This window comes from Rhinolophus ferrumequinum, chromosome 26 (genome assembly GCF_004115265.2).
Source record: "Rhinolophus ferrumequinum isolate MPI-CBG mRhiFer1 chromosome 26, mRhiFer1_v1.p, whole genome shotgun sequence".
In the NCBI taxonomy this organism is placed as follows: Eukaryota; Metazoa; Chordata; class Mammalia; order Chiroptera; family Rhinolophidae; genus Rhinolophus; species Rhinolophus ferrumequinum.
The window spans coordinates 16,071,311-16,095,510 of record NC_046309.1 but is presented as its reverse complement, the minus strand read 5'-3'; the positions used below and the strand labels follow the sequence as shown (position 1 = coordinate 16,095,510).

Genomic DNA, 24,200 nt, shown 5'->3' with positions numbered 1-24,200 from the left:
GGAAGGGTCAGGGTGGGGGAGGAGGTTTGGTCAGGGTGCGGGTCAGACTTGACGGGAGGTAGGGTGGGGTCAGTGGGCACGGGGAGGCACGAGGGAACGGAAGCCAAGCTCCAGCCACTGAGAAATCAAACCATCTCTTTGAACTGAGCCTCTGGGCTGATTCCATGTCCAGTGTTGGGGCGATGCCTGAAGGCTGAGGCGAGTGTGGGGAAGACCAGTGACTCCACCCAGAGAGGACACGGGGGAGTAGTGGCAGGAAAGGATGGGGGAAGCACTGGTGGCGGGCACCACAGAGGGGTGTGAAGACCACAGGGGTAAAACTGCAAGGGGCCGGTTACGGATCTGATGAGGAGGGTAACCGTAAGGAGAGCGAGAAGGACCAGATTTAGACCAAAGAGATTGTCACCGTTCCTGAGAGTCATAAAGGGTAGCGGGCAGGAGGGGTAACTGGCTGGGGTTTGTATAAAGAATAATGTTTCAATGGCGACTGGGGTCTGGGGCGTATCAGGTGTGAGAGAGCAAATCTGGAAGGGAGTGCAGTCCAGGGGACAGCCAGTGCCGGGGTCATGGGGGTGGGGCCAACGCTGCGTGGGACCGTTCAGGAAAATGTGTCAGAGGCAACTGATAGAACACGAGAAGAGCAAAGTGGGAAAGTGCGGCCCAGGAGTCAGGTGGGGCTTCCACAGCAGTGATTCTTCCCGGGGGGGGGGGGGTGATTTCACCCGAGGGGGGGCTGTGGGCATGGACCCCAAGGGAGGCCTATCACAACATCGGAGGGGGGAGCAGTGCTCTGCTCCAAACAAAAACAAAACCAAAAAAAACAAACACAAAACCCAAAAAGACACCCCAAAGATGATGCTGATAGGCCGCCTTGGGGGTCCTGCATCCTCGGGTGAGAATCACTGGGTGGAAGGGGCAGAGGGCAGAGGGCAGAGCCGGGCAGGCAGGTGAAGATGAGCAGAGGAGCCCGAGTCGGGGTACATGGAAGCATCAGAGTCAAGACTGTCAGACACGGGGGAAGGACCCTGGACCAGGCAGACAGCGAGCAAATGGATGTAGCCGAGAAGGCATCTGGCGGTGACCTGGGACTCACCGCCAGTGGGCAGGGGGCGGAGAGCCAACACGGTGGTCCTGGAGCTGAGGACGCTTGACACGTGAGGCTGCGAGGGATGGGAGTGGAGACTGAGGGGAAGATGGGCTGTCCGACTGTGAACAGGGAGCACCGCGTGGGATGTCCACAGCAAAGAGGCAGATAGAACAGGAGACAAACCTGAATGACACATTCTGTAAGAAATGCCTTCTAAGAATGAGAGAAAATAGAAAGACAGAGAGAAGGAGGAGCATACCACAGGACCCAGGGCTCTGTGCAGGTCGAGACTGAATGCCACGGTGTCAGGTGTGGGTGGGCAGACACGGCGGCAGAAGGCAAAAGTCCTGTGGTGACAGGAGAAAGGGGGGAGAATCAGAGCGAGAGGCTCCCCGAGACCTGTGTGAGACGAGTGTGCGACAAAGGATCTGAATGGAAGCATGGACGGTTACAGGAAGTGATGTTTGCAGGACCCGGGAGGAAACCGCAGCCTGCACCACAGGATGTGAGCAGGGGATGGAGGGCGGAGCGTGCGGATTCAGGACAGTGTGTCTGAGGCCGTGATGAGTGAACCGGGATGAGTAGTGGGCGGGGGACCAAGAAGGGAGCACGCGGCAGAGCAGACGACTGAATCCAGCCGGAAGGTTCACGGACAGTAGCTGAGAGAATGTCACGGGGCTCAGGTAGGACGGTTCCTTTGCTATGTGTGCAGTAGAGGAGCAGAGCAGGAGAGACGAGGAAACCGGGCCCGGGAGGTGGGAGACGAGGTGAGCAGTGTGGAGCGCTGGGAGAGTGTGGAGGACGAGAGGTGGTCCAACGGGCGGGAGAGAAGGCAAGGGCCGGGGACGGCGCCTCTGAGCTAGGGCAGGAGGGGCTGGTGAGGAGCTCAGGGAATGCATGGCACTGAGGATGGGATGGCAAAGAGTGAAGAAGGAAGAGGAAGTGCAGAATCCAGGAACTTGGGCCTAAAAATGGACCAAGGGCATGAGGAAGCGCACGCAGGAGGCAGAATCAGTGCGGGTTAAGGTGTGTGAGGAATGTGGGAGAGGCGGGAGAAGCTGGAGGAGGAGGAGGAGGTTGATTTAGCGGCCTGCTGACAACACTCAAGTCAGCCCTGCCAGTGCAAGGCGTGGGGAGTCCTGACAGGTGAGAGAGGAGCCCAGAGAAGCAACGACCGCCTCCAAAAGGGCCCATCTGAAGAGGTAGGGTGTTTGGGTGTGAATTGGGACAGGAAGCGGATTCAGTACAGCATGATGGGGACTAAGAAGCTAGCAATGGGGAGTCTGAGAGCAAGTCAGAAGGAGCAAATGTCTCGGGAAAGACCACTGAATCTGTTGCATAACTGGCAGGCAGCAGGGGAAGTAGCATGGGCTGATGAAGATGAAGCAGAAGGTCTCTTGAAGACAACAGTGGAGAAAGGGCAGAGGACAGGCTGAGCACGGTGCAGGCCACACCCAGCATGGAAAGAGAGACACAGCAGAGTCCCAGCCACCACGAGGTGATGTATGGGATGCAACTGTGTCTGTGGGTCAATGTGAAGAGAAAGGGACAGGAGGTGTGAAGAACGGAGAGAATCTCGTCAATGTGCCACAGGCTCAGGGTAGGGAAAGGGGGCATCGTGAAAATGGTAGGGAGCCCGAAGAGCTCACAGTCGGGGAAATCGGCAGATCTCAGGGGGCAAGAACAGTGTCATGTTCGGTAATGAGGCCAGATGGTAGGAGCAGAGCTGAGACGTCAGAGCTCTAGCTATGACCCGAGAGCTTCAGGGACAAGTGGGGGAAGAGCTACAACGACTGTGGTGAAAGAGAGGAAACGGGGCACGCTGCACATTAGGATCCACCCAGGAGAAACGACTCGCAGGCAACCTCAGACTTCAGGATGGACTCACGTGGAGGGACTCACATGCTTAGAAACGGAGGAGGCGCAGACCGGAAGCAGGGCGAAGGTGACATTTCACAATGATCGCAGGATCTGTGCTGTACTAGTCCAGAGGCTGGAAAAGGTGGAGGTCTAGCATGTGTCAGAGAGACCCAGAGGGCAGCAGAGAAGGACGGGGGACCTTCAAACCAGAGGGATTCATAGCCCTGATCTGAGAGTAGAATACGGACAGCAAAGAGGCTCAGAGGGAGACAGCTAGGAGTAGGTTGGCAGGATCCTGGCGCTCTTGGTCTGGAGGCTGTATCCAGTAGACAACAGAAGGGGCAATGCAGAATGGGAAGGAGAGAGAGAGAGGGGAGGGTCTTGGAATCTGCAGGTGAGTGTTGTGCGGGCAGTGTGGCTGAGAGAGAAAGGGCAAAGGGAGGATGGGGACAGTGTCAGTGGGGTGGGGAGGGCAAGGGTCACGGTCAGGGGTGTGTCAAGGGGCCTCATGGAGGAGAGATGGAAGCAGTGGAGGCACGGGAAGGAAGGCGGGAAGGAAGTGGTGGAACCTGCTGTATTCTGTGGGCAATGTCTTGATTAAAGGGGAAGAGAGAAGAGGAAGGAAGGTGTGACTGGGTGAGGCTAAAGAATAGTGAACATAAAGGGTGGGCAGTGCTAGAAGCCAGTGAAAAGACTTGATGAGTGACAGCTGCTGGGTTTTAGAAGAGAACATAGTATGGCAAGGGGACAAGAAAGAGTGTGAGCAGTGAGAGCAAGCCATGGGAGGGAGCACACTCTTAGGGAGATGGGATGGCACGATGCCGGTAAGTGACAGGCATGGGGAAGCTTTGAGATGAGACGCGTGACCCGAGAGAAGAGGCAGGTGCTTTCCTTGGGTTGAGGAGGCAAAGGAAAGTATGGGTCGGGTGAGGTAAGACCGCAGGAAGGAATGTCCAGAGGGACCTTGATGCAGTGCAAAGGGAGGGTCACCTTGCAGAGACACACATGGTGACGGGAGGCACCCAGGTGAGGATGCAGAGTGGAACCTAGTGGAAGGAGACAGGCTGGACACCAACGGGGGAGCAAGGAGAAGAGAGGGGTGGCAGAGTAGGCATCCTGGAAGATCTCAGAGGAGCCAACCACAAGGAAGTTCAGAGCATCAGGGACAGCCAACGTGAGCAGTGGTGTGGGGAAGGAGCAGTGCAAAGGGCTGGCTAGTAGTTGGGAAGCACTGGCTGCTCCTATAGCCTTGAACTTTGTGGAAAGGGTAAAACATTTTTGGCCAGGCTCTTTACTACGGATCCGGCGGGGTGGGAGGCGGGGAAGGGGAGGGAGGTGGGGAAAGGGTGGGAGGCGGGGAAGGGGTGGGAGGCGGGAATGGGAGGGAGGCTGGGTCGGGGTGGGTGCAGGACAGGGTTCCGGTCTGGGTGTGGGTCGGGTTTAATGGGTTGGATGGGAGGGCAGGGTTGGGGTCAGTGGGCATGGGGGTTGGGTGGGGAACATGAGCCAAACTCCAGACTCTGAGAAAACGATCTTCTTTAACTGAGCTTGTGGACCGATTCCACGTCCAGTGTCGGGGTGATGACTGCAGGTTGAGGAGAGTGTGGGGAAGACCAGTGACCCCACCCAGAGAGGGCACAGGAGAGTAGCGGCAGGACAGGGGGAAGGGAAAGGGCTGGTTGGCGGGCACCACAGAGGGGTGAGGACCACAGGGGCCAAGAATGACAAGATTTGGACCAAAGATTGTCACAATTTCCAAGAATCTTAAAGGGGTATTTTGAGGGGTGGGAGTGAAAGAGAACAGTGCTCCAATGCAGACTGGGGTTGAGGCATGTCGGATTCAAAGAGTAAATATGGAAGGCAACGTGGTGGTTCCAAGAGGAGCGTGCTGGGCCAATGTCCGAATGGGGACCAACGTTGGGATCTTTTGGGGAAAAGTGTCATTGGAAACAGGTGGAAGGCTACAGGCACAAAGGGAGGGTGCGGCCCAGGAGTCAGGTCGGGCTTCCACAGCAGTGATTCTTCCCGGGGGGGGGGGTGATTTCACCCGAGGGGGGGCTGTGGGCATGGACCCCAAGGGAGGCCTATCACAACATCAAAGGGGGGAGCAGTGCTCTGCTCCAAACAAAAACAAAACCAAAAAAAACAAACACAACACCCAAAAAGACACCCCAAAGATGATGCTGATAGGCCGCCTTGGGGGTCCTGCATCCTCGGGTGAGAATCACTGGGTGGAAGGGGCAGAGGGCAGAGGGCAGAGCCGGGCAGGCAGGTGAAGATGAGCAGAGGAGCCCGAGTCGGGGTAGATGGAGGCATCAGAGTCAAGACTGTCAGACACGGGGGAAGGACCCTGGACCAGGCAGACAGCGAGCAAATGGATGTAGCCGAGAAGGCATCTGGCGGTGACCTGGGACTCACCGCCAGCGGGCAGGGGGCGGAGCGCCAACACGGTGGTCCTGAAGAAGAGTATGCTTGACGTGTGAGGCTGCGAGGGATGGAAGTGGAGAAGGAAGGAAGCTGGGTCGTGTGGATGTGACCAGGGAGCACCAGAGGGGATGTGACCGCAGAAGGAAGGGCAGGTGGGGCCGGAGACAAGTGTGAAGGAGTCACCGGGCAGAGAGGTCACTGCTGGGGAGGGAGGAGGAGAGGAGGCGGGACGGCAGTACCCGGGTTCTGTGCAGGTTGAGACTGAGCATGAGGGTTGGGCGTGGGGTTGGCAGGCATGGGGACGAGGAGGAGTGTGGAAGTCAAAAGTCCTGTGGTGACAGGAGAAAGGTGGGAGAATCAGAGCGAGAGGCTCCCCGAGATCTGTGAGACGAGTGTGCGACAAAGGGTCTGAATGGAAGCATGGACGGTTACAGGGAGTGATGTTTGCAGGGCCCGGGAGGAAACCGCAGCCTGCACCACAGGATGTGAGCAGGGGATGGAGGGCGGAGCGTGCGGATTCAGGACAGTGTGTCTGAGGCCGTGATGAGTGAACCGGGATGAGTAGTGGGCGGGGGACCAAGAAGGGAGCACGCGGCAGAGCAGACGACTGAATCCAGCCGGAAGGTTCACGGACAGTAGCTGAGAGAATGTCACGGGGCTCAGGTAGGACGGTTCCTTTGCTATGTGTGCAGGAGAGAAGCAAAGCAGGAGAGACGAGGAAACCGGGCCCGGGAGGTGGGAGACGAGGTGAGCAGTGTGGAGCGCTGGGAGAGTGTGGAGGACGAGAGGTGGTCCAACGGGCGGGAGAGAAGGCAAGGGCCGGGGACGGCGCCTCTGAGCTAGGGCAGGAGGGGCTGGGTGAGGGGCTCAGGGAACCCCTGTGCTAAGAGAGGGATGGCTAAGAGCCCGAAAGAGGAGCGGACGTGGACAATGCAGGTACTTTGACCCATCAAGTGGGCCAAGCGCATGAGGAAGCCCATGCAGGAGGGAGAGCACAGAGCAGGTAAAACAAGCAGGGGACCTGGGAGTGGTGGGAAGAGCCAAAGGAGGATGAGGTGTAGAGACAGTGACCGACTGAAATGGAGACAACCATGTCACAGGCATGACATGGAGAAGTTATGAAAGGTCATAGAGAAACCCAGAGAAGCACTGGTCTCCAGAGAATTCAGACACCAGTTGGGTTCCATACAGCTCATTGGGGACAAAGAATTGTCAATGGATGGAGCATGAGCGCAGGCCAAGAGCGGAACAGATGTCAAGGATAAGAACAGTGAATCTGTCGCATGCTAGCAGGTGGCAGGGAAGGAGGGCAGTATGTGCAGATGAAGCAGAGTCTCTTGAAGACAGGAAGGGAGGAAAAGGCAGAGGATGGGCTGAGCACGGTTTACTCCGCGTCCAGCCTGGAAAGGGAGAGACAGGAATCTTGGGTATCATGAGCAGGTGGCTGACGGATGCGCGTTGTGTCAGGGGTCGTAACAGGACAAGAAAGGGACAGACAAGGAGAGGAGGGAACCTTTTGATCGTCAGAGGGGCTCAGGTGGGTAACAGGGCATCATGGAGAAGGGCACAGCAGTCTGAGGAGCCTACAACCGGGGTAGTGGCAGGTCTCAGGAGCCACAGCGGTTGCAAGTAGGGTTCCACAGCCAGACAGCCAGAGCATACGAGTGACTCTAAGAAAGTGTAGGCGATGGGAGTCATACCTGTGGCAAGCACTGTTTATGGGAAAACAGACAATGTAGAGTGTTTACAGAGGGAGCCACTATAAGATACCCAAGTAGAAACTAAAGGCAATGTAGTGCAATCAATTGGGTTCTGAAAGAATGGTGTGTAGCACTGATAAAATGTGCATCCTACAGATGGGGACATCATCTTTATTGGTGCATGTTTTTCCAATGACAATGAGCCGAAGAAAAATGGAAAGAAGTGGTTAAAATGAAATTGGGATTGAGTCGCCAGTATACATATTAAATCGTTCTCAGAATGGGGAACATTATAATGGTTATGATACATAGTGTTGCCTGTTAAACTTGATCACAATTCCTGGATCACAGTGGAGGGAGCATGAGCTACATTTCCTCAAGGATATGTTAGAAATATATAAAAAGAAATTATTGTAGAGAAATTGGTGGCTGCCTGAAAAGTCTACCAGAAAGTCTCATCATAGTGGGCAGATTCAGGAGAATATATGGTCACAAAGAGAGAAACTCCTGAAGTGAAATCAGAAGGGAGAGCAGTAGCAGCCCTCCTTATCACGAGTACTTCTGAGAGCAGAGCTGAAATGTGTGTAGTGGGCTGGCGCTGTTCTGAGTAACAAGAGTAGGCACAGGAGGAAGTTCACTCATGTTCACATGCTGAATCCATGTAAAGGCCAGACAGACTGAACCACAAGCCTGGACGGTGCAAACAAGCTGAGGTGTGTTCTGAGGCTAAAGGAGGGGAAAAGAGGTATGAATGGATGTGCCCTGTTTCTGTTGAATTCTGGAGAGATATTATCATTTAAGCAAAGCAGCAATAAAGATTCTGGATGACGTTGCTGATGGTGGGAAAAGGGCACATGAAATAGGACAGGAAGACAGGTGAAAGTACAGAGGGAATGCCAGAAATGTCAGTGTTGTTTGATGAAAGGCAGACTGGTTACAAGATGAATGAACAGGTGAATAAAGGGCACAAGCTGGGAATCTGGCCAATCTCAGAAGGGGTTAAATTGGAGGAATACTGCTTTTGAGGCTGGACTGAAGGGAAGCATTTGAGATCTTGCTCCCTGGCATATGCCTTCAGTTGGGCTCAAATAAATTCTTATAAATATTCTACAAAGAAAAAAGGCTAGACTGATACGAATTCTAGTGATGAAGGCAGGGGAAATGGTTGAATAAAATGTTCTACCTATCCTGTTTTAGCATTTGAATGAAAATTCAAATTATGTACTTAGATTGAAAGAATGCAAAGTTTTATCAAGGGTCATTAATATGGATCCTAGTGAGTGGATGCGTGTGAGTCGAAGTGAAAAACTCTGAGATAAATTTTACTTAGTTGAAGTTGCAGATTTAATACAGAATGTCAGGAGTTAATATGGTTAGTATTGAACAACAAATAATGGAATCAAGACTACAGATGCAGAGAAGAGTTCAGAGTCCCTCAGAATCCTGTGGTAGCTCAAGTTAAGATGGAGGTTTAAGGAAGGGTAGGCAGAAAGTCGAGAACTGAATACATGTGAAAGAGTTATGAATTGTTATATGGGAGGCAGCATCGCTGATGAAAACCAGAAGACTCATATACATGGACTGCTAAACTTGATCTTGGTAAGGATGTTTTCTATTAGGACTTTTTAAATGAGTTAAATTTGCTGAAATGGTTTGAGATGAGAAATATGATGCAGCAAGGCCTGATAGTGCAATAATAAAAGTAATTTGGGGATTAGGATGGTTCTGAGTAGGTAACGGAACAAAAAGTTAAATAGGTAGGGGCATTACAGAGGTCCAAAGTGGGGAAAAATTTGCCGACTGTTGCATACATACGTTGTTAGTGGTGCAAAAATATTCAGAGGAAGGAAAGTTGCTGAACGAATAAAGATACTAAGAAAGAATGCTGCCTTGAAGGGTTTTCTAAAAATTTTTGAGTAACAGAGTAATTGTTGGAGGCTAGACGATATTAAGAGGCCTAACTGAAGGGAGACTTACTCGTTCCACAAATTGCCCATAATTTAAGGGAAGGAGTTATGGTAATATCTTGATGTTGGGTTAGTTTTTTCAGATGGTGTGGATTTTCTGTACACTTACAAAGTAAGGGGGAGTGGGAAACTTTAAAGGTACAGCAAATAGAACAACTTTCAGGAGATTAGAGGGTGTGTGTCTTTTGAACTGTGGAAGACTTGATTTTTAAAGAGGATAAAGAAAGAAAGTGGATAGTTCCAGAATTGAAACAATTTTAATAGCTCTATTAATTGAGTATTTACTATATGTCTGGCACCACACTAATCACGTTACTTATTTAACTTCATTCCATCCTTACAACAATCCTGAAAGGCTTATAGATATCAAATAATTTATCTAAGATTCACAGTGTATAGCAAAGTAAGAATTCTAATCCCAAATTGTCTATCTCCAAAACCTCTAGTCCTTTCTATTATGCTACACAATTTTCAAGTTGAAGGGAATCACAATCTATATCATTTCTTTTTTTACTGTGATTATAAGGAAAATATATTTTCTGAGATGAGACACAGTAGAGGTAATGTATAGATCTTCAGGTGATTGGTAACATTTGGAATATTTGCAGTGGGAAAATGCAAAAAAGAAGGAATGCGTAAAAGACATTTTTATTACCATCTATGCCCTGGTATTTCACTTCTATTCATTGCACAGCCAAGACTTTGGATTGGCCATGGATTAAAAACTTTAGAATTTCTGACAAAGACAAAAGAATAGAAAGGAGTTTTTTAAGCAGATCTACGAAGGGTCAAATATAAATCAACTACTAACAAAATTTTAAAAGTCCAAGTGTTGAGACAAAATTCCATTTCTTTTCTCCAAAAGGCAATGACAAGAGTTCATAACTGACTTTTAGCACCAATCAGCAAGTCCTTTGAGTTTAACAAAAAAGAAAGAAAATTCTCCAAATGCCAAATTTTTATAAATAAAATACTAACAAACCATCAAACAAAAGAGTCCATAGCCAGCAGACCAAAGGTTGAAACCTCTGGGCTAATTTGTAAGATCTATGTTTTAAAAAGAAATTAACCCCTTTAAAAAGAGGGGTGAGAAAATCCTATACTTACTCTCTTAGTAGGAATCTTTTCTGTTGTTTTCTCCTCAACTGTATGTAATTTCCGTGATTTCCATATTGTTGTGTTATGTATTTTGATCTTGTAAAACTGTGTTTATTGTATTCTGTTAAGACCACTCCCTGGGGTGTGAGGCACCTGAGTTATCAGTTATCCAAGTCAACCTGGGGAAATGGGAGGAGCTCGTCTTCTCAATTGGGAAGAGCTTGATTCTTTAATGGGTTCAGCATTTTGTTTCTCTCTAAAATTAAGTGGTGAAGTAGCATCCCTTAAAAAAACAGAATCTTAGTGAGAAGCACTACAGGAGGAGGAATTAGGAAAAACGGAGAGGGGGTCACTTGAAAAAACTGAAAGTGCAGTTTCCAGGGATGATGGCAGAAGCCACAGGGCTACGGTAGGACTAGGCTCAGATACTAGTTTGGAACAAGAATAAATAAAACGAGCTTTACTGACGAGTCCAGCCAGCTTCATTACTAGCTGGTGGACATACTTTAGACACATCTAATCAGAGGGAAACAGACCAGGAAAGAAAGTGATGCTAAATGGGAATGGACCTAGAAAAACCTCATAAAGGGATAAAGGAGGTAATTAATGAAAGGTGAAATTCGGATGGCCTAATGCTCGAAGGAGAAATACTGGAGGCCAGATAGGAAAGTGCCTTCCTACCCAGGGGGTTATGGATCCAGGGTGGCTGCAGATGAAAAGTGCAGGTCCACCCGGGGCCAGAGGGAACAACCTGGGATTCAGACCCAGCAACGGTGCCAACGTGAATCTACCTCGTGCTAGAGTGAGTAGCCTGGTCTGCAATCCAACACAGAAGAGATCGGGCAGGGGCTCCCAGAACCAACATCTAAAAAGGGAGTTCGGAGAGGGGCTAAAAGAAGGCAGGTTAAGCCCCAAATGTAACTGAATGATGACCAGGGATAACAATTTACTAGTACTTCTATGATTTCTTGAACTTTGTACCTTCCCCAATATTTGTTAATTTTGTTAACTTTTATCTGATTTTCTTCCCTGTGCTAGTAAAAATTGTTTTTTTCCTGTACTACTAATAAAAATTGTTTTTTCCTGTACTAGTAATAAAAGTTGTTCAAAACATAAATGTGGTACGTGTGCTTATTTCTGTGAAAACCAGGTACCAGTTGTGAATACTGTGCAGTGACTGTGAGAAAAGAAGAACTCAGGTAGGAAAAGGGGGAAAAGAAATCAAGTACAACAAATACTTGACATTCACAAGAGCTAGGTCAGAAGACCTCAGATCCCCAAATTTGTAAATACATTGGCACTAGCAGGTGGTTCTCCTTTAAAGCACCCCGAACCCCCAGACTGCATATGCATGAAGTAGAGAATTACAAAGCCTTTCTCAAACGCAGATACACAAATTTTGGTTAAGACACTCATTTCAGGCTGAGACATACTCTCAGATGCCAGCCTTACGCTGTAGGGCCCTCAAATACAATAGGTTTTTAAAAGGCCATGTATCTGCTAAATAACAAGCCCTTAGTATGCCCTGGAAAGGAACACCAGGGAGAAGCAGGCTGCGTTCCTTCAAAGGAGACAGCGCCTGTCTGAGCCCTCATGAGTGGTGACTCGGGTCCTCAAGTAGGCCTGAGGCCCTTCGTGGACTACCCCTGTATACGTTCAGTTTCTTTTTTAAGATTAAGTGTCCAGCAAATTTTACTCAGAGACTCAGTTATAAATAACATCCTGCAGCAGTAAGTAATTTTATAAATATAAATAGACCATCTTTATCACTACATTTAATTCAGGAAAAGAACCATATTCTTGAATGCTGAACGTGTGTCCCCACATTTAAAGAGCTCAAGTAACGCATCCGTAATTATATAAGTATCTCTTCCCTTTGGTGGGTTAGTACCTGCCGAGGAGTCATCATCAGGCAAACGAACGAGAGTGTAACATATTCCTGGCTGATTGTAAGTGAGGCTGGGGGCTGGGATACAGCACAGCACTTCAAAGGCATCTGACGGGTCCACCTGCACTGTCACTTTCTCCAGTAGCTGGTCGTTGAGCGTATTGGTACAGTCAAACTGAAAAGTCAGCCAATAGGAAACTGTTATGAAGGGTAAGAACCATTTGCAAGCAAGTTGTTCCTTCCCACCCAAAACCCACAACTCAGTTCTGGAACCCACTATACCTTCCCACTCTAAACAGCACTGCAGGTCTGCTAAGATTTTTCTTTAGGCAGTTAGGATAGGCTTATTCTTGAGATTTTGGGATTTATATTATTTTTTTCTCTTTCCTGAGACTTAGTTCTACCAAACAAGATGGCAGATGTCTGATAGCTTCTAAGAATCAAATTGAAAGCCAAGCTCTTGGAACAACCCACTTAATTTACCCTGCTGTTAAATAATGATTATTTTTTAACAGGTTATACTTTATATTGTCCAACTTCAGACATTTTGTTTTTATGTCCTTTTAGTTTTTAACCCATCACATGAAGGTTATCTCTGTAGGTATGGAGTTAGGAAAGGAAACCAGAAATGCTGCCTCGTTCACTATAAAAGGAACGAGAATTCCAAACTAAAGCGGAGTTAATACTTGTCTCCAAGCATAGTAAGTCCTTACGGGAGCCAGCGAGGGCACTTTGCTCACCTGGAACACAATGTGATTGGTAAACATATGCTTAATACAACGGACAAAATATTCTGTCTCTGCCTCTGTAAGCTGAACAGGCTCAGAAGACTTGAACAAGGGTCCTAGATGCATAAACTCAGGAACAGCTGCCAATTGTTCTGTCAAGAAAAAAGGAAAGAAGGAAGTAAAATAATAAGAAGGCAGGGAAAGACATTATTCTGGATGCCTAACATGCTTTACGTTTCCGTAGCCTAATAGTTGAACACTCTAATATATCCCCACGCTTTAGTACCTTTTAAGAGAGTTTATATCCTCTATTACTAAAAGCAACTAAATAATATTCCTAATATTCCTATATTCCAAATTCCTAGAATTTGAATTCCCTGTTAACCAAAATACAGAGAAAGAACAACATTCCCAATTAGTAAGTTAGCGACTTCTAATTGGCAAGTCCCAGGGACTCCAGGTAGCCCCCAGCAACTATAACCTATGACAATAAACATTGAGCCACACAAAGATTTCCTATACTGAGAATTCATCAAACTGAATGAAAGTAGTGGACTTTATTGTATTTACAATGTCCAGGGTGCAAAACTATTACTTCGACCCATCAAATTGTCATACCTTGGAAAATGTCTTGCCTGGAAGGAGCCAACTTCTCTGGCTTAGTAGCCACAAGTGTGATTTCTACAAAGACAGATAGGAGCAATCAAGTGAGCTTCCCTCCCACTATCAGGCTGAAAGTGCAGACAGAAAGACACTTCTTGAAGACACGTAAAGAGCTATTGCAAAATAATACCAGTAGGCTTCTGTCACCCTTTTCGGAGGGACGCTCAAATTAAAATGTACTTAGTGAACATATTTTGTGAAATAACAAAATAAACCCTAAAAATACAGAATTTGCTTTAAATGGACCAGGGTGGACAAAAGTACTCTTAAAAGAAGGAACAATATAAAACAAATCTTCTCAAGATTCAAATAGGAAACATGACTTGTATCAACAGAAAAATGTTCAAAGTTAAGATCATTCATTCTCAGTTCTGACCACTAAACATTTGTTCCTTTCTTTTTTGCGTGTGTTTTAAAGTTAGACATTCCTTGGGAATATTTTTTATCATCTTGTCTTTATATCATATTCTTTAAAGACAAACCTTCAATAGCAAAATTAACTGAGAAATTACCAACTTCAGAGAATAAAAACAGGAGGTAACAACACAACTACTGTTGGAGAGACAGACACAGTGACAACTGACTTCAGATGCTCTAATATGGATCATTAAAAAAGAGAAACAACTTTCAATCTAGATCATGTTTCTTATTCTTGCTTTTATGCGAAAACCAGGAATTAAAAAAAAACCCTAATAAAAAAATATACCCCTTAGTTCTAAAAGATTTAGAAGTACAGACTGACAAATAAACAAAAGAAGTATTAGAGGAAATATGCTAACAGCATATTTTACTGGTGTAAAACTACTTATACACAGAAAAACTAACAGAGTGAAGTGTTCCCATTACCTGCTTTCTGTTCAAAGACAGGAGCCATAGCAAGAGGAATAGATTTCATGTCAAAGGGTTTTTCCGAAGGCTCCAGTGTATACTGGTGTAAGGCTTTTTCCATCCCTGGTACAGAGACTGTCAAACCTATGAAACAGAAATCTCAGCATTATAACTTCTTGCCAATGCTAGGATCCAGATAGACCAAGATTTATAATATTTATCTGAGCTATCTGAAGGAGGAGAAAAATATAATCACAGACTTCATAACCTAAATAATTAAAAGTAAAGGCTATTCCATTAAACTGCCTTCTTATTTCATCCAAGGAAACATAGGAATAGAGCATAAACATTGTCAACAAAATATAAGTACCTTCCAGAAAAGAAAGCATCTTAGCTATGTGGGAACAATGATAGCATAAGTAAAGGGAGGCGAGGTAAACCCATCCCAGAGGGACTCAAGGAGAACTAGGAACAAGCTATATTCTTTGGGCTTTTACATACTTCAGATTTCCCTAGACTTGGAAGCGCATTAGAAGACAAAAACCAAGCATTTTGCCTAGTGACGTCAGCTCATATGCAAATCAAGAGATATGCTTGCAAGATACCATCTGGGGAACAAGAGTGTACTGTCTACATCCTGGGCTCTCACTGACCATTGAAGATATACGTAGCATTCAGTGCCATCTGCCTTTGCTGCAGCACATTCAGATAGAAGGTGGCTCTGTCCCGAACCTCATCATCAGTATCCATCATACACCTGTCCAGAGACACAGAATACGCATGTCACAGCACCCTGACGGTTCCCAGTAACTTTACCACCATACCTAAAGGACACCATCGGGCCATGTGATACTACCTTTGTTATAAAAAGCGTTCAACAACACATAACAGTGGATCTTAAAATCTCCATAAATCTTAGGTGCTGCTCTGAATTGGTGAAGAAACAGTATCACTGTGTATCATTAACGCTACATAAGTCGGCATTAAGATAATTAGGAAGAACAAATAACATGAGATAGCAGTTTGGAGTCTTCTCTTGGATCTGCAACCACATGACCCTGATAAGGACTTGACTTCTTTACAATTAAGCAATGGGAATATCAGACTTTCTAAGGATACTAAAAAGCATTCAGAATCCAGGCTTTGTTACTATTCAAATGGCAATTTGTTTCATTTAAACCGCCAGCCTTCGACTTGTAATTTTTCTGCTTCAATTACAAGATGTAATCACAGAGTGTTTGCTAACGCCAAGTCTTTTCCTCATCAAATAGGAAGGGAGACCATGAAAAGCTGATATTTTCAACTCTACTTAGTGAATCACTTTGAAGTTGGCCCCTATTATACCAATTGAGGTATATACATTTAAGTCACTTCCTGAAAATCATACAAAGGGAAATCCAAAGTCAAATTTTATAGTACTTAGCACATACAAAATTACTATAAGAGAACAAAAATGCCATTTGCCCCTCACTCCACCAGCTCTACCCTTAGGCCCTGCAATGTGTGTGATACGGTACAATGAGGAACTCTCTATTCAGCCATATGGTGCTTCTTATTTTTAAAAAAGACACTGTTTTACTTACCTTTGTAAGAGTACAAGGATGCTTGGGAGAAGGTTATCATTCTGAGCCCCAAATTTAGCCAAAGCACTCACAGCAGCTACAATGAAGCATAAAATGAAGCAACATAAATACTGGTTTCTAGAGTTAAGTAATAACCATTCAAAAAAATAAATGAGAAAGGTTTCCTCATGTTCAGTGGGAATAAACTCTCTTACTATTTTATGGTGTGTTTCTTGATCTTATTTCTTTGATCCATTAAGCATAAATAGAAATATGCAGGCCCAAGAGAGCTCTGAATAGGAAAATCCTCCAGACATCATGGAAAAGGAATCACATATTTCTTTCATGAGCTATCCTCCACCCTGATGAAAACCCCTTATATACCACACTGACATAATTAAGCTCTAATCTCAAATAACCAGCTCCAAGCATAAAAAGAAACTCTATTATTAAAATTCACTTCACTCAACAAAGATTTATTGCTCACCTAACTTTTGTCAGGAATTGTGACAGGTGCTGGGGTAGAAAGACAAAGACATAGCCCTCACTTACAGGAGCTGTAGTCTAGTGGGAAAGGCAGGTAAATAAAGAGATATTTACAACTCAACATAGTTAAGTCCACGGTAGAACTATATCCAGGACGCTATGTGAATACCAAGAAAGGAACTTGAATCTGAGTTGGTGGAGGAGAAGTAAGGCAAGAGGTTAACACTTACTACTTCAGCTAAATTTTGAACAACAAGTAGGGTTAGCCAGAGGGAAAAGGCAGGGAAAGTATTAGAGGCAGAGAGAGAAGGACAAGGGCAAAGGCCCTCGGCCTAGAGAAGAAAGCATGGAGAAATACTGGAACTGGACACAGATGAGTAAGGCTGAAGTACAAGACCCGTGTTAGAGAGCAGGAGACACTAGAGATAAAACAAAAATAGGTGGTGGTTTAACCTCAAAGTTATTGTTCCAGGAGGTTAAATACAGGATAAATGTGTGTATTTGTAGCACCGTGTGCTACACCAAATTTGTAGGCAGATTTTGTATGCAGAGACCATTTTTGCAGCAGAGCGTGGAGAACAAATTGGGTTGTATGAGACTGGACGCAGTCAGACTAGGTGGGCACTGGAAATGGGGGAGAGTCTAAAGCAGCACCCATGAAAATAGAAAAAGAAAATAAAGAAATAGTAAGGAAACAGAACTGATAGAATTTTGCCAAAGACTAGATCGAGGTTATAAAACAGTGGAATAACTTTCTGTCTTTGCAACTGTGTGAATGACAAAGGTGAGGATTTCAGTTTGGGTGAGTTTGAATTTCAAGTTGAATTTGAAGTGCCTGAGGTAGCTGGACATACAAGTTCAGGAAAGAGGCATAACTGCAATGTCCCAGCATATCAGTAAAGCTCTGAAAATAATCACCAGAAAAACAAGTGTATGTTAAGACAAACCCCTAAGGAAAACTAATATTTTAAGGAATGGAAAGAAAGCTCGATAAATAAGACTGAGGAGAGATGCAAAGATGCAGGATACTGTGGGAGCCAAGGGAAAGAAAGCTTCATGAAGTGTTTAGTCAACAGGACACCAAACTGACTGAGAGGTGAACAAAGATAAGGAAATGCACGCGTCTAACCTGATTTTCAAACTACCTTATAAGTAATTTAAAAAAAATAGTTTCAGAGGAGTTGTAGGGGGGAGAGCCAGATGTGAGTTGAAGAGAAAATGAAAAATTAGTCCATGGAGTCAGCTAGTAATGGCTGCTGCAAGTTTCTCTCACAGGGGAAGTACAGTCAGGAGCTAGTGCAAGGTAACAGATCAAAGGAGGCTTTATATTTTAATAGGAGAAAGGTGAATCTGTTCACATGCTAAAGGGAAGGAATGATTAGAGAAGAGGAAGTAAAAAAATTCCTAGGACCTGTTTAAAAGACACACACACACACACCACAGACATTCATACTTATGGCTATAACTCTAAAAAAGTGGATGATGCCATCACAGTATTCCTATCATACTGAGCGTCACGGGTTACTTGCCTCTAATGTAAGGCAGAAGTCAGGATAGAAACTGGAATGCAGAGAAAGAGGTGTATATGTGGGGCTTAAGTATGCTCCAAGATCCCACCAGCACATAGACCTTGCAACTTCATTTTCCAATTTCATCCCCATCCCCTTGAGTTAAGCATTTCAAAAGACCAGCAGTTACATCATTAGCAGTGTCCCAAAGACTCACCAGCTCTGACAGCCTCATTCTCCAGTACGACCCTATTAAAAATAAAGCGGATATACTTGGACGGGACAGGCGTTCTGGGGCCCTCTTTGCCCAACAAGTGTAGAATCTTAGTAGCCAGAACAGTATGTTCACAGTCCTCAATGAATTCACAAAGGTGGGCTAGACCTGCTTCTTTACTCTCGGGGTTCTCCTCCACAATGCTGATTATGCAGTCCACAATGGCCCGCTTATATTCGAAGCCTCCCTGGCAAAACAGAAAACTGCCATTCATTCTGAGAACGCTTTTTGGAGAAATGCTTATACCCCAAGGCTCACACTTAATATTCAAATTTCATTTCCCTTCCATTATGAAAGGAACAAAAGTGGGCTTTCTGGAAATGGGAAAGTTAAAGCAGTAACATGTGTAGTAACATACAACAGCGACCAGAATTAAGCATAGTGTTTGACAGGCATACTCAGATGACGAAGAGAGCTGCTTTAAATACTATGGGATTTACTGGGAACCCTAAGAATTCAAGAGAGCAGCTTCCTGTGATGATAAAGCAGTCCACCTACATCATCGCGGAGCATGTTGGAGAGGAAAGTCATCATGACACTGTGCTTTCGAGGGTATTTCTGACAGAGAGCACTAATTGCCTGTACAACCACCACCTGCAGAAAAACAAACACAAAGACCATTCACCATTACAAGGACTGTACAACGACCACCCATAAAACACTAAATACAGAAAGGATGTTCATCTTTATAACTTGAGCTACTAAGCATACTTTCTTATCTACTGCAAGCTAAGAAGGTGCTGTAGTTACTCAAAATGACAATCATGGTTCTTCATGACAGATAAGGAAACCTCAAGGGAATATAAAAGCAAAGTAAAAATAAAGTTCATTTAAGAGACCTCATCCCTTTGCTCCAAGGAAATAAGCACATACAATTTTTAAAGTGAACAGTAAAGATTAAAAGGTTAAACACACTGAGTTCCACAGAAGAAACAGAGGAACTTATCAAGGAACTACTTCACAAAATGGTTTCTAGGAGAATTTTACCACAACTTTAAAGACAGTGTCAAGAAGTGAGAAGGGTGTGAGATTTTACCGTTCTTGCAAGCTAACCGCTAGCCTGCCACAATTTCATGGATGCTAGTAGAGAACACGAGATCCTAGATCAGAGATGAAAGACAGTCAATTCCTCACAGCAAAGCAGTAGCTGGAGTATCAGTACTTAGGGCCAGTTTCCTGAGTCCCAGTTCCCACAGGGCAATGCAAAAAGACCAGATAATACTTGGACCTGCACAGGCTGAATTAGAGGACCAGAGCCCTGAGGTACAGCACTTGGACATGTTACAGCGGGCAGGAAGTATGCCGGTCCTTTGCTCTAAGGGAAACATTATCTGTATTACACTGGACAATGAGCATGTCTGTGTTTTGCTCTAGAGGGAGCATGAGCTGTACCTTCTAGGGCTATACGGGAACCTGCCCTTGACTTTGACAGGGAAACACTGGATTTTCTAAGGCTGCAAGATATCTTGCACTACAAAAAGGGAACAAAGCTGGGACAGTAGGAAACTGTCAGTGCCTAACTAGCAAGATGTGCAGAAATGCAAGGAACGCATGGAGAATAGTGAATTGTCTCCCCAAAACCAGATAGTCCCAAATCTATATCCATCATTTCCCAGCATAGGAAATGAAGGAAAATACCAGTCTTTTTATGAAGCAATACCTAAACCTAATAAAGATGGTATACGTACAAAAATAAAAAATTACAGATGTAAGTAATTTATGAATATCGATGCAAAAATTCTAAGTGATATATTAGTTAACACTCCAACACTAGAGTAAGAAAATAATATGTCATGATGAAATGAAATTTATACCAAGAATGGTTCAACGTTAGCAAATTGGTTAACTCATTAATGAGTCTATGGAGACAATATATTGATATTTAGTATCGATTATGTCAATAGATTCTGAGAAGCCTTTGATAAAATCCAACACCCATTCCTAATAAAAATTCTTGAAAAACTAAAATAGAATAGATGGATAATTCCATTTTGCACACACACATCCCTCAATTATAATGTTAGCACATTACTTAACAGGGAACCCCAAGGGTCATTCCCAGTAAGGTCAGAAACAATACAATGATGCCACTATCTCAACTATTATTTCACATTATTCTGGAGATATTAGCCAATGCAATTAGATAAGAGAAAACAATTAGAGGAATAAGAATCGGAAAATATAGGACAAAACTACCTTTATTTACAGATGACTTGATAAGATACCTGGAAACCTTAGAGAATCAATAAAACTAACTCAATAAACTAATTCAGCAAGATACCATGTTTCCCCGAAAATAAGACCTAGTCAGACCATCAGCTCCAATGCATCTTTTGGAGCAAAAATTAATATACGACTCGGTCTTATTTTATTATAATATAAGACCGGGTCTTATATAATATTATATAACGTAACGTAATATAATACCGGGTCTTATATTAATTTTTGTTCTGAAAGATGCCTTAGAGCTGATGATCTGGCTAGGTCTTATTTTCAGGGAAACACGGTGGTAGGACACAAAATTAAACATACAAAAACAATACTATTTATAGGCATGAATAACAACTAGCTAAAAGATATAATGCATAAAAGCATTTATAATAGCAACAACAAAAAAGACAAAATACTCAAGAAAAGCACTTTAAAGACATTCAAAACTAATATAAAAGTACTATAAAATATTTTTGAAAGGTCCAAAAGTAGACTTGAACAAATTATAAGACATCTTTTGCTCCTGGTTAAAATGTCAACATCATCAACATATCTGTTTAATCCTAAATTAACATATAAACTTAAGGTGATCCCAATAAAAATGCCAATGAGATTTTTTTTATGAAGCTAGACAAGTTAACACAAAAATTCATAAGGAAAAATACATATATGAGAATAGCTGGGGAATCAATGAAAAAAAAGAGCTATGAGAGGGGAGTAACAGATATTAATACATCCTACAAAACCTCTATACTTAAAATAGTGTGTGGTACTGATGTGTGAATAGATAAAGAGAACAACAGACTAGAACACAAAGTCCCAAATAGACCCAAATACATATAGAACTTTAGTATATGATAAAGGTCGTATCTCAAATCACCGGGGCAAAGATAGTCTTTTAAATAAAAATTTGGGGGGTAAATGAAAAAAGGAAGAATGAGATCCACTTGTCATACTGTGTATCCCTGAAAATAAGACCTAGCCAGACAATCAGCTCTAATGCGTCTTTTGGAGCAAAAATTAATATAAGACCCGGTCTTATATTACTATAATATAAGACCAGATACAATATAATATAATATAATATAATATAATACAATACTGGATCTTATATAAGACCAGGTATAATATAATATCACATAATATAATATAATATAATATAATATAGGGTCTTATATTAATTTTTGCTCCAAAAGATGCATTAGAGCTGACTGTCCAGCTAGGTCTTATTTTCGGGGAAACACGGTACCATATATAATAATAAAATCCAATGGATCAGATATCTAAATGTAAAACATGAAACTACATGCATGTACCAGAAGAAAACATGGGTGAATTCTTATTTACCCATTCAGATTCCATAATCTAAAGGGAAAGTCTTTCTATTACTCAAAAGACAGATGCAATAAAATAAATGATTGACAAATTTGACTACACAGAAATAAAAAAATTTTGCATGACAAAAGACATCATAAGAAAAATCAAAAGACAAATGACAAACTGGGGAAAAATATAACATTTCACAAATAAAAAAGTAATATCCCTAATATGTAAGAAAATGTTATAAATAATTGCGGAAATGAAAGACTGAAACTCCTACAGAAAATAGGAAAAAGACATGAGTAAACAATATTCAAAAAGTATTAAATGATCCTTAAAAATATGAAAAGATGTTTAACTTCCCTCATTATAAAAGAAATGATACCCTTCAACCTAGCATACGGACTTCTAAAGATTTACCCTAAGGATATACCTCCAACATTTCAAGAAAACATATGTACAAAGTTATCCACCGCAGCATTATTTGTAATTGCAAACTATCTAAATGTCCAAGCATAGGAAATGCATTCAATAAACTACACCACAAAATGACCTTCATTGGTTCCCCAAAGAATCAAAATGTCCACTTGAATATACAGGCTAAGTTTGTTTTTCAAAAGTCTAGATGTATACTAGAATAGAATAAACGGGGTCAGTTATACTTCTTGACTGAGAAATAAGAATGAAAGAATAAAATCTTTCTAATCTTCTTACTGCTCTTCTGATTAGCACATTCTTACCAGTTCTATTCAACAATGTACTGGGAATCCTAGCCATTTTAATAAGGCAAGAAAAAGAAAGGAGTGGCATTTGGATTAGAAATGAAGAAGTAAAACTGTCTTTATTAACAGATAACATGATTATTTACATAGACAACCTACATAAATAATGTATATAAATAACAACAACGAGAACTAATACAGTACTTAGCAAGGATACTGAGTTATGGGAATGTAAAAAAAAATGTATTTTTATATACTAGTAGCAAACAATGAAAACAAATTTTAATAAAATAGAATCAAAAAGCATCAAATATTTAGATATAAATTTAACAAAAGACATGTAAGACCTTTGGAGTAAATGCTACAAAACACTGCTCAGAGAAATTAAAGACCTAAATAAAGGGAAAGGTATACCATATTCATAAACTGGAAGAACTAACATTGTTCACCCCAAATTGATTTATAAATTCAACACAATCCCAATCATAACTCTAGCAGGCTTTGTTTTAAAGAAGTTATAAGCTGGTTCTAAAATTTATATAGAAATGCAAAGGAATTCTAATATTAAAAAAAAAAGACAAAGTTGGAAGACCATACTACTTGACGTTTAAGAGGTACCACACAACTCTAATAACACATAGAGTGTGGTACTGGCAGAGTACTGACAAACAGATCAATGGAATATGATAAGGAGCCCAGAAATATATTTACAATTATATGGTTATCTGTTTTTCAGACAAAGATGCCCAAGAACTTCAACGGGAAAGAGAAATCTTTTCAACAAATTATGCTGGAATAACTGGATATCAGTATGGGGAAAAACTGAACTTACCACACAGTACACAAATATTAATTCAAGTTGGTTCATAGAACAGAATGAAAAGGCTAAAATAAAACCCCAAAACATTTACAATAAAACATAAGAAAATATCTTTAAGACTTAGAAGTAGACAGAGATTTCTTAGGACACAGGAAGCAAAACTGTAAAAGAAAAAAAACTAATAAATTAGACTTAATAAAAATTTAAATCTGCTCATCAAAAGATACTGTTAAGAAAATAAATGGGCAAGCCACATATTTAAACTCTTACCTTGAACTCATCTGAGATTTCAGACACAAAAGAAGATATCTGCTTCATGAGCCTGTCCACACTGCTCTCACTTCCTGTTTTGAGGAGTGTAGTAATGGCGAGGGTAGCTATGCTTCTGTTTGAGTCTGTGATCAAGTTTTCTAAGTCTAGATTGCAGGCAGTGACGGCAGAGGGGTGCTTCATTGCCACCTTGTGGAAGGGCAAGAAAAATATTAAGCAAATTGTTATTAATAAAGAACAGAATTTGAAAAAACAAAGAATGAGGGAAATAGAAATTTTAATTTAAGTGGCTTTTTAAAACCTAATTGGGACAACATAGGTTAAAAGTAACTGTTTCAATAACATTTCCAATTAATAAGGTATGATATGTCATTTGACAAATGATTAATAGCCATACTCATAGCACAGCATTGCACTTTCTCTTCCTTGGTTTCTATAACCTTTATAACAATATCACAGTGCCTTTTATCACAGTTGGCTTGTTTGTCCTTATGGTACATGTATACATGGATATCTATTCTACTAGATGATAGAATCTCTAAGAACAGGACTGTGGCAAACACTGCTAAAGACTGTTAATATCTTATCAATTGGAGAACACTTCTGTTTTTAAACAAGCAAAGTCCAGCTGAAGCGAACTGCTCCTGTTCACAAAATCATGTCTGTCATTCTGCTTTTTTTGTTTTTGTTGATGTCGTTCCCCTCTCTGCCTATCCCAATACTGGTATAGAATCCTTTACCCACAAATTTAAAAAATTGAAAACTAAGCAAATTTAAAAAA

General features: G+C 43.0%; 1 protein-coding gene across 1 annotated transcript in view; it reads right to left on the bottom strand.

The window, feature by feature from the left end:
• Positions 1–24,200, bottom strand: part of COPG2 (COPI coat complex subunit gamma 2) — a 106,376-nt gene that overhangs the window by 34,662 nt on the left and 47,514 nt on the right. The window contains exons 12-20 of the mRNA XM_033099187.1: positions 23,420–23,608; positions 18,575–18,670; positions 18,020–18,263; positions 15,830–15,905; positions 14,900–15,003; positions 14,265–14,390; positions 13,374–13,436; positions 12,768–12,907; positions 12,031–12,202 (exon numbers count right to left, since the gene is read on the bottom strand). Coding sequence (XP_032955078.1) covers positions 12,031–12,202; positions 12,768–12,907; positions 13,374–13,436; positions 14,265–14,390; positions 14,900–15,003; positions 15,830–15,905; positions 18,020–18,263; positions 18,575–18,670; positions 23,420–23,608 — 1,210 coding nt within the window. The remainder of the gene's footprint in view (positions 1–12,030; positions 12,203–12,767; positions 12,908–13,373; positions 13,437–14,264; positions 14,391–14,899; positions 15,004–15,829; positions 15,906–18,019; positions 18,264–18,574; positions 18,671–23,419; positions 23,609–24,200) is intronic.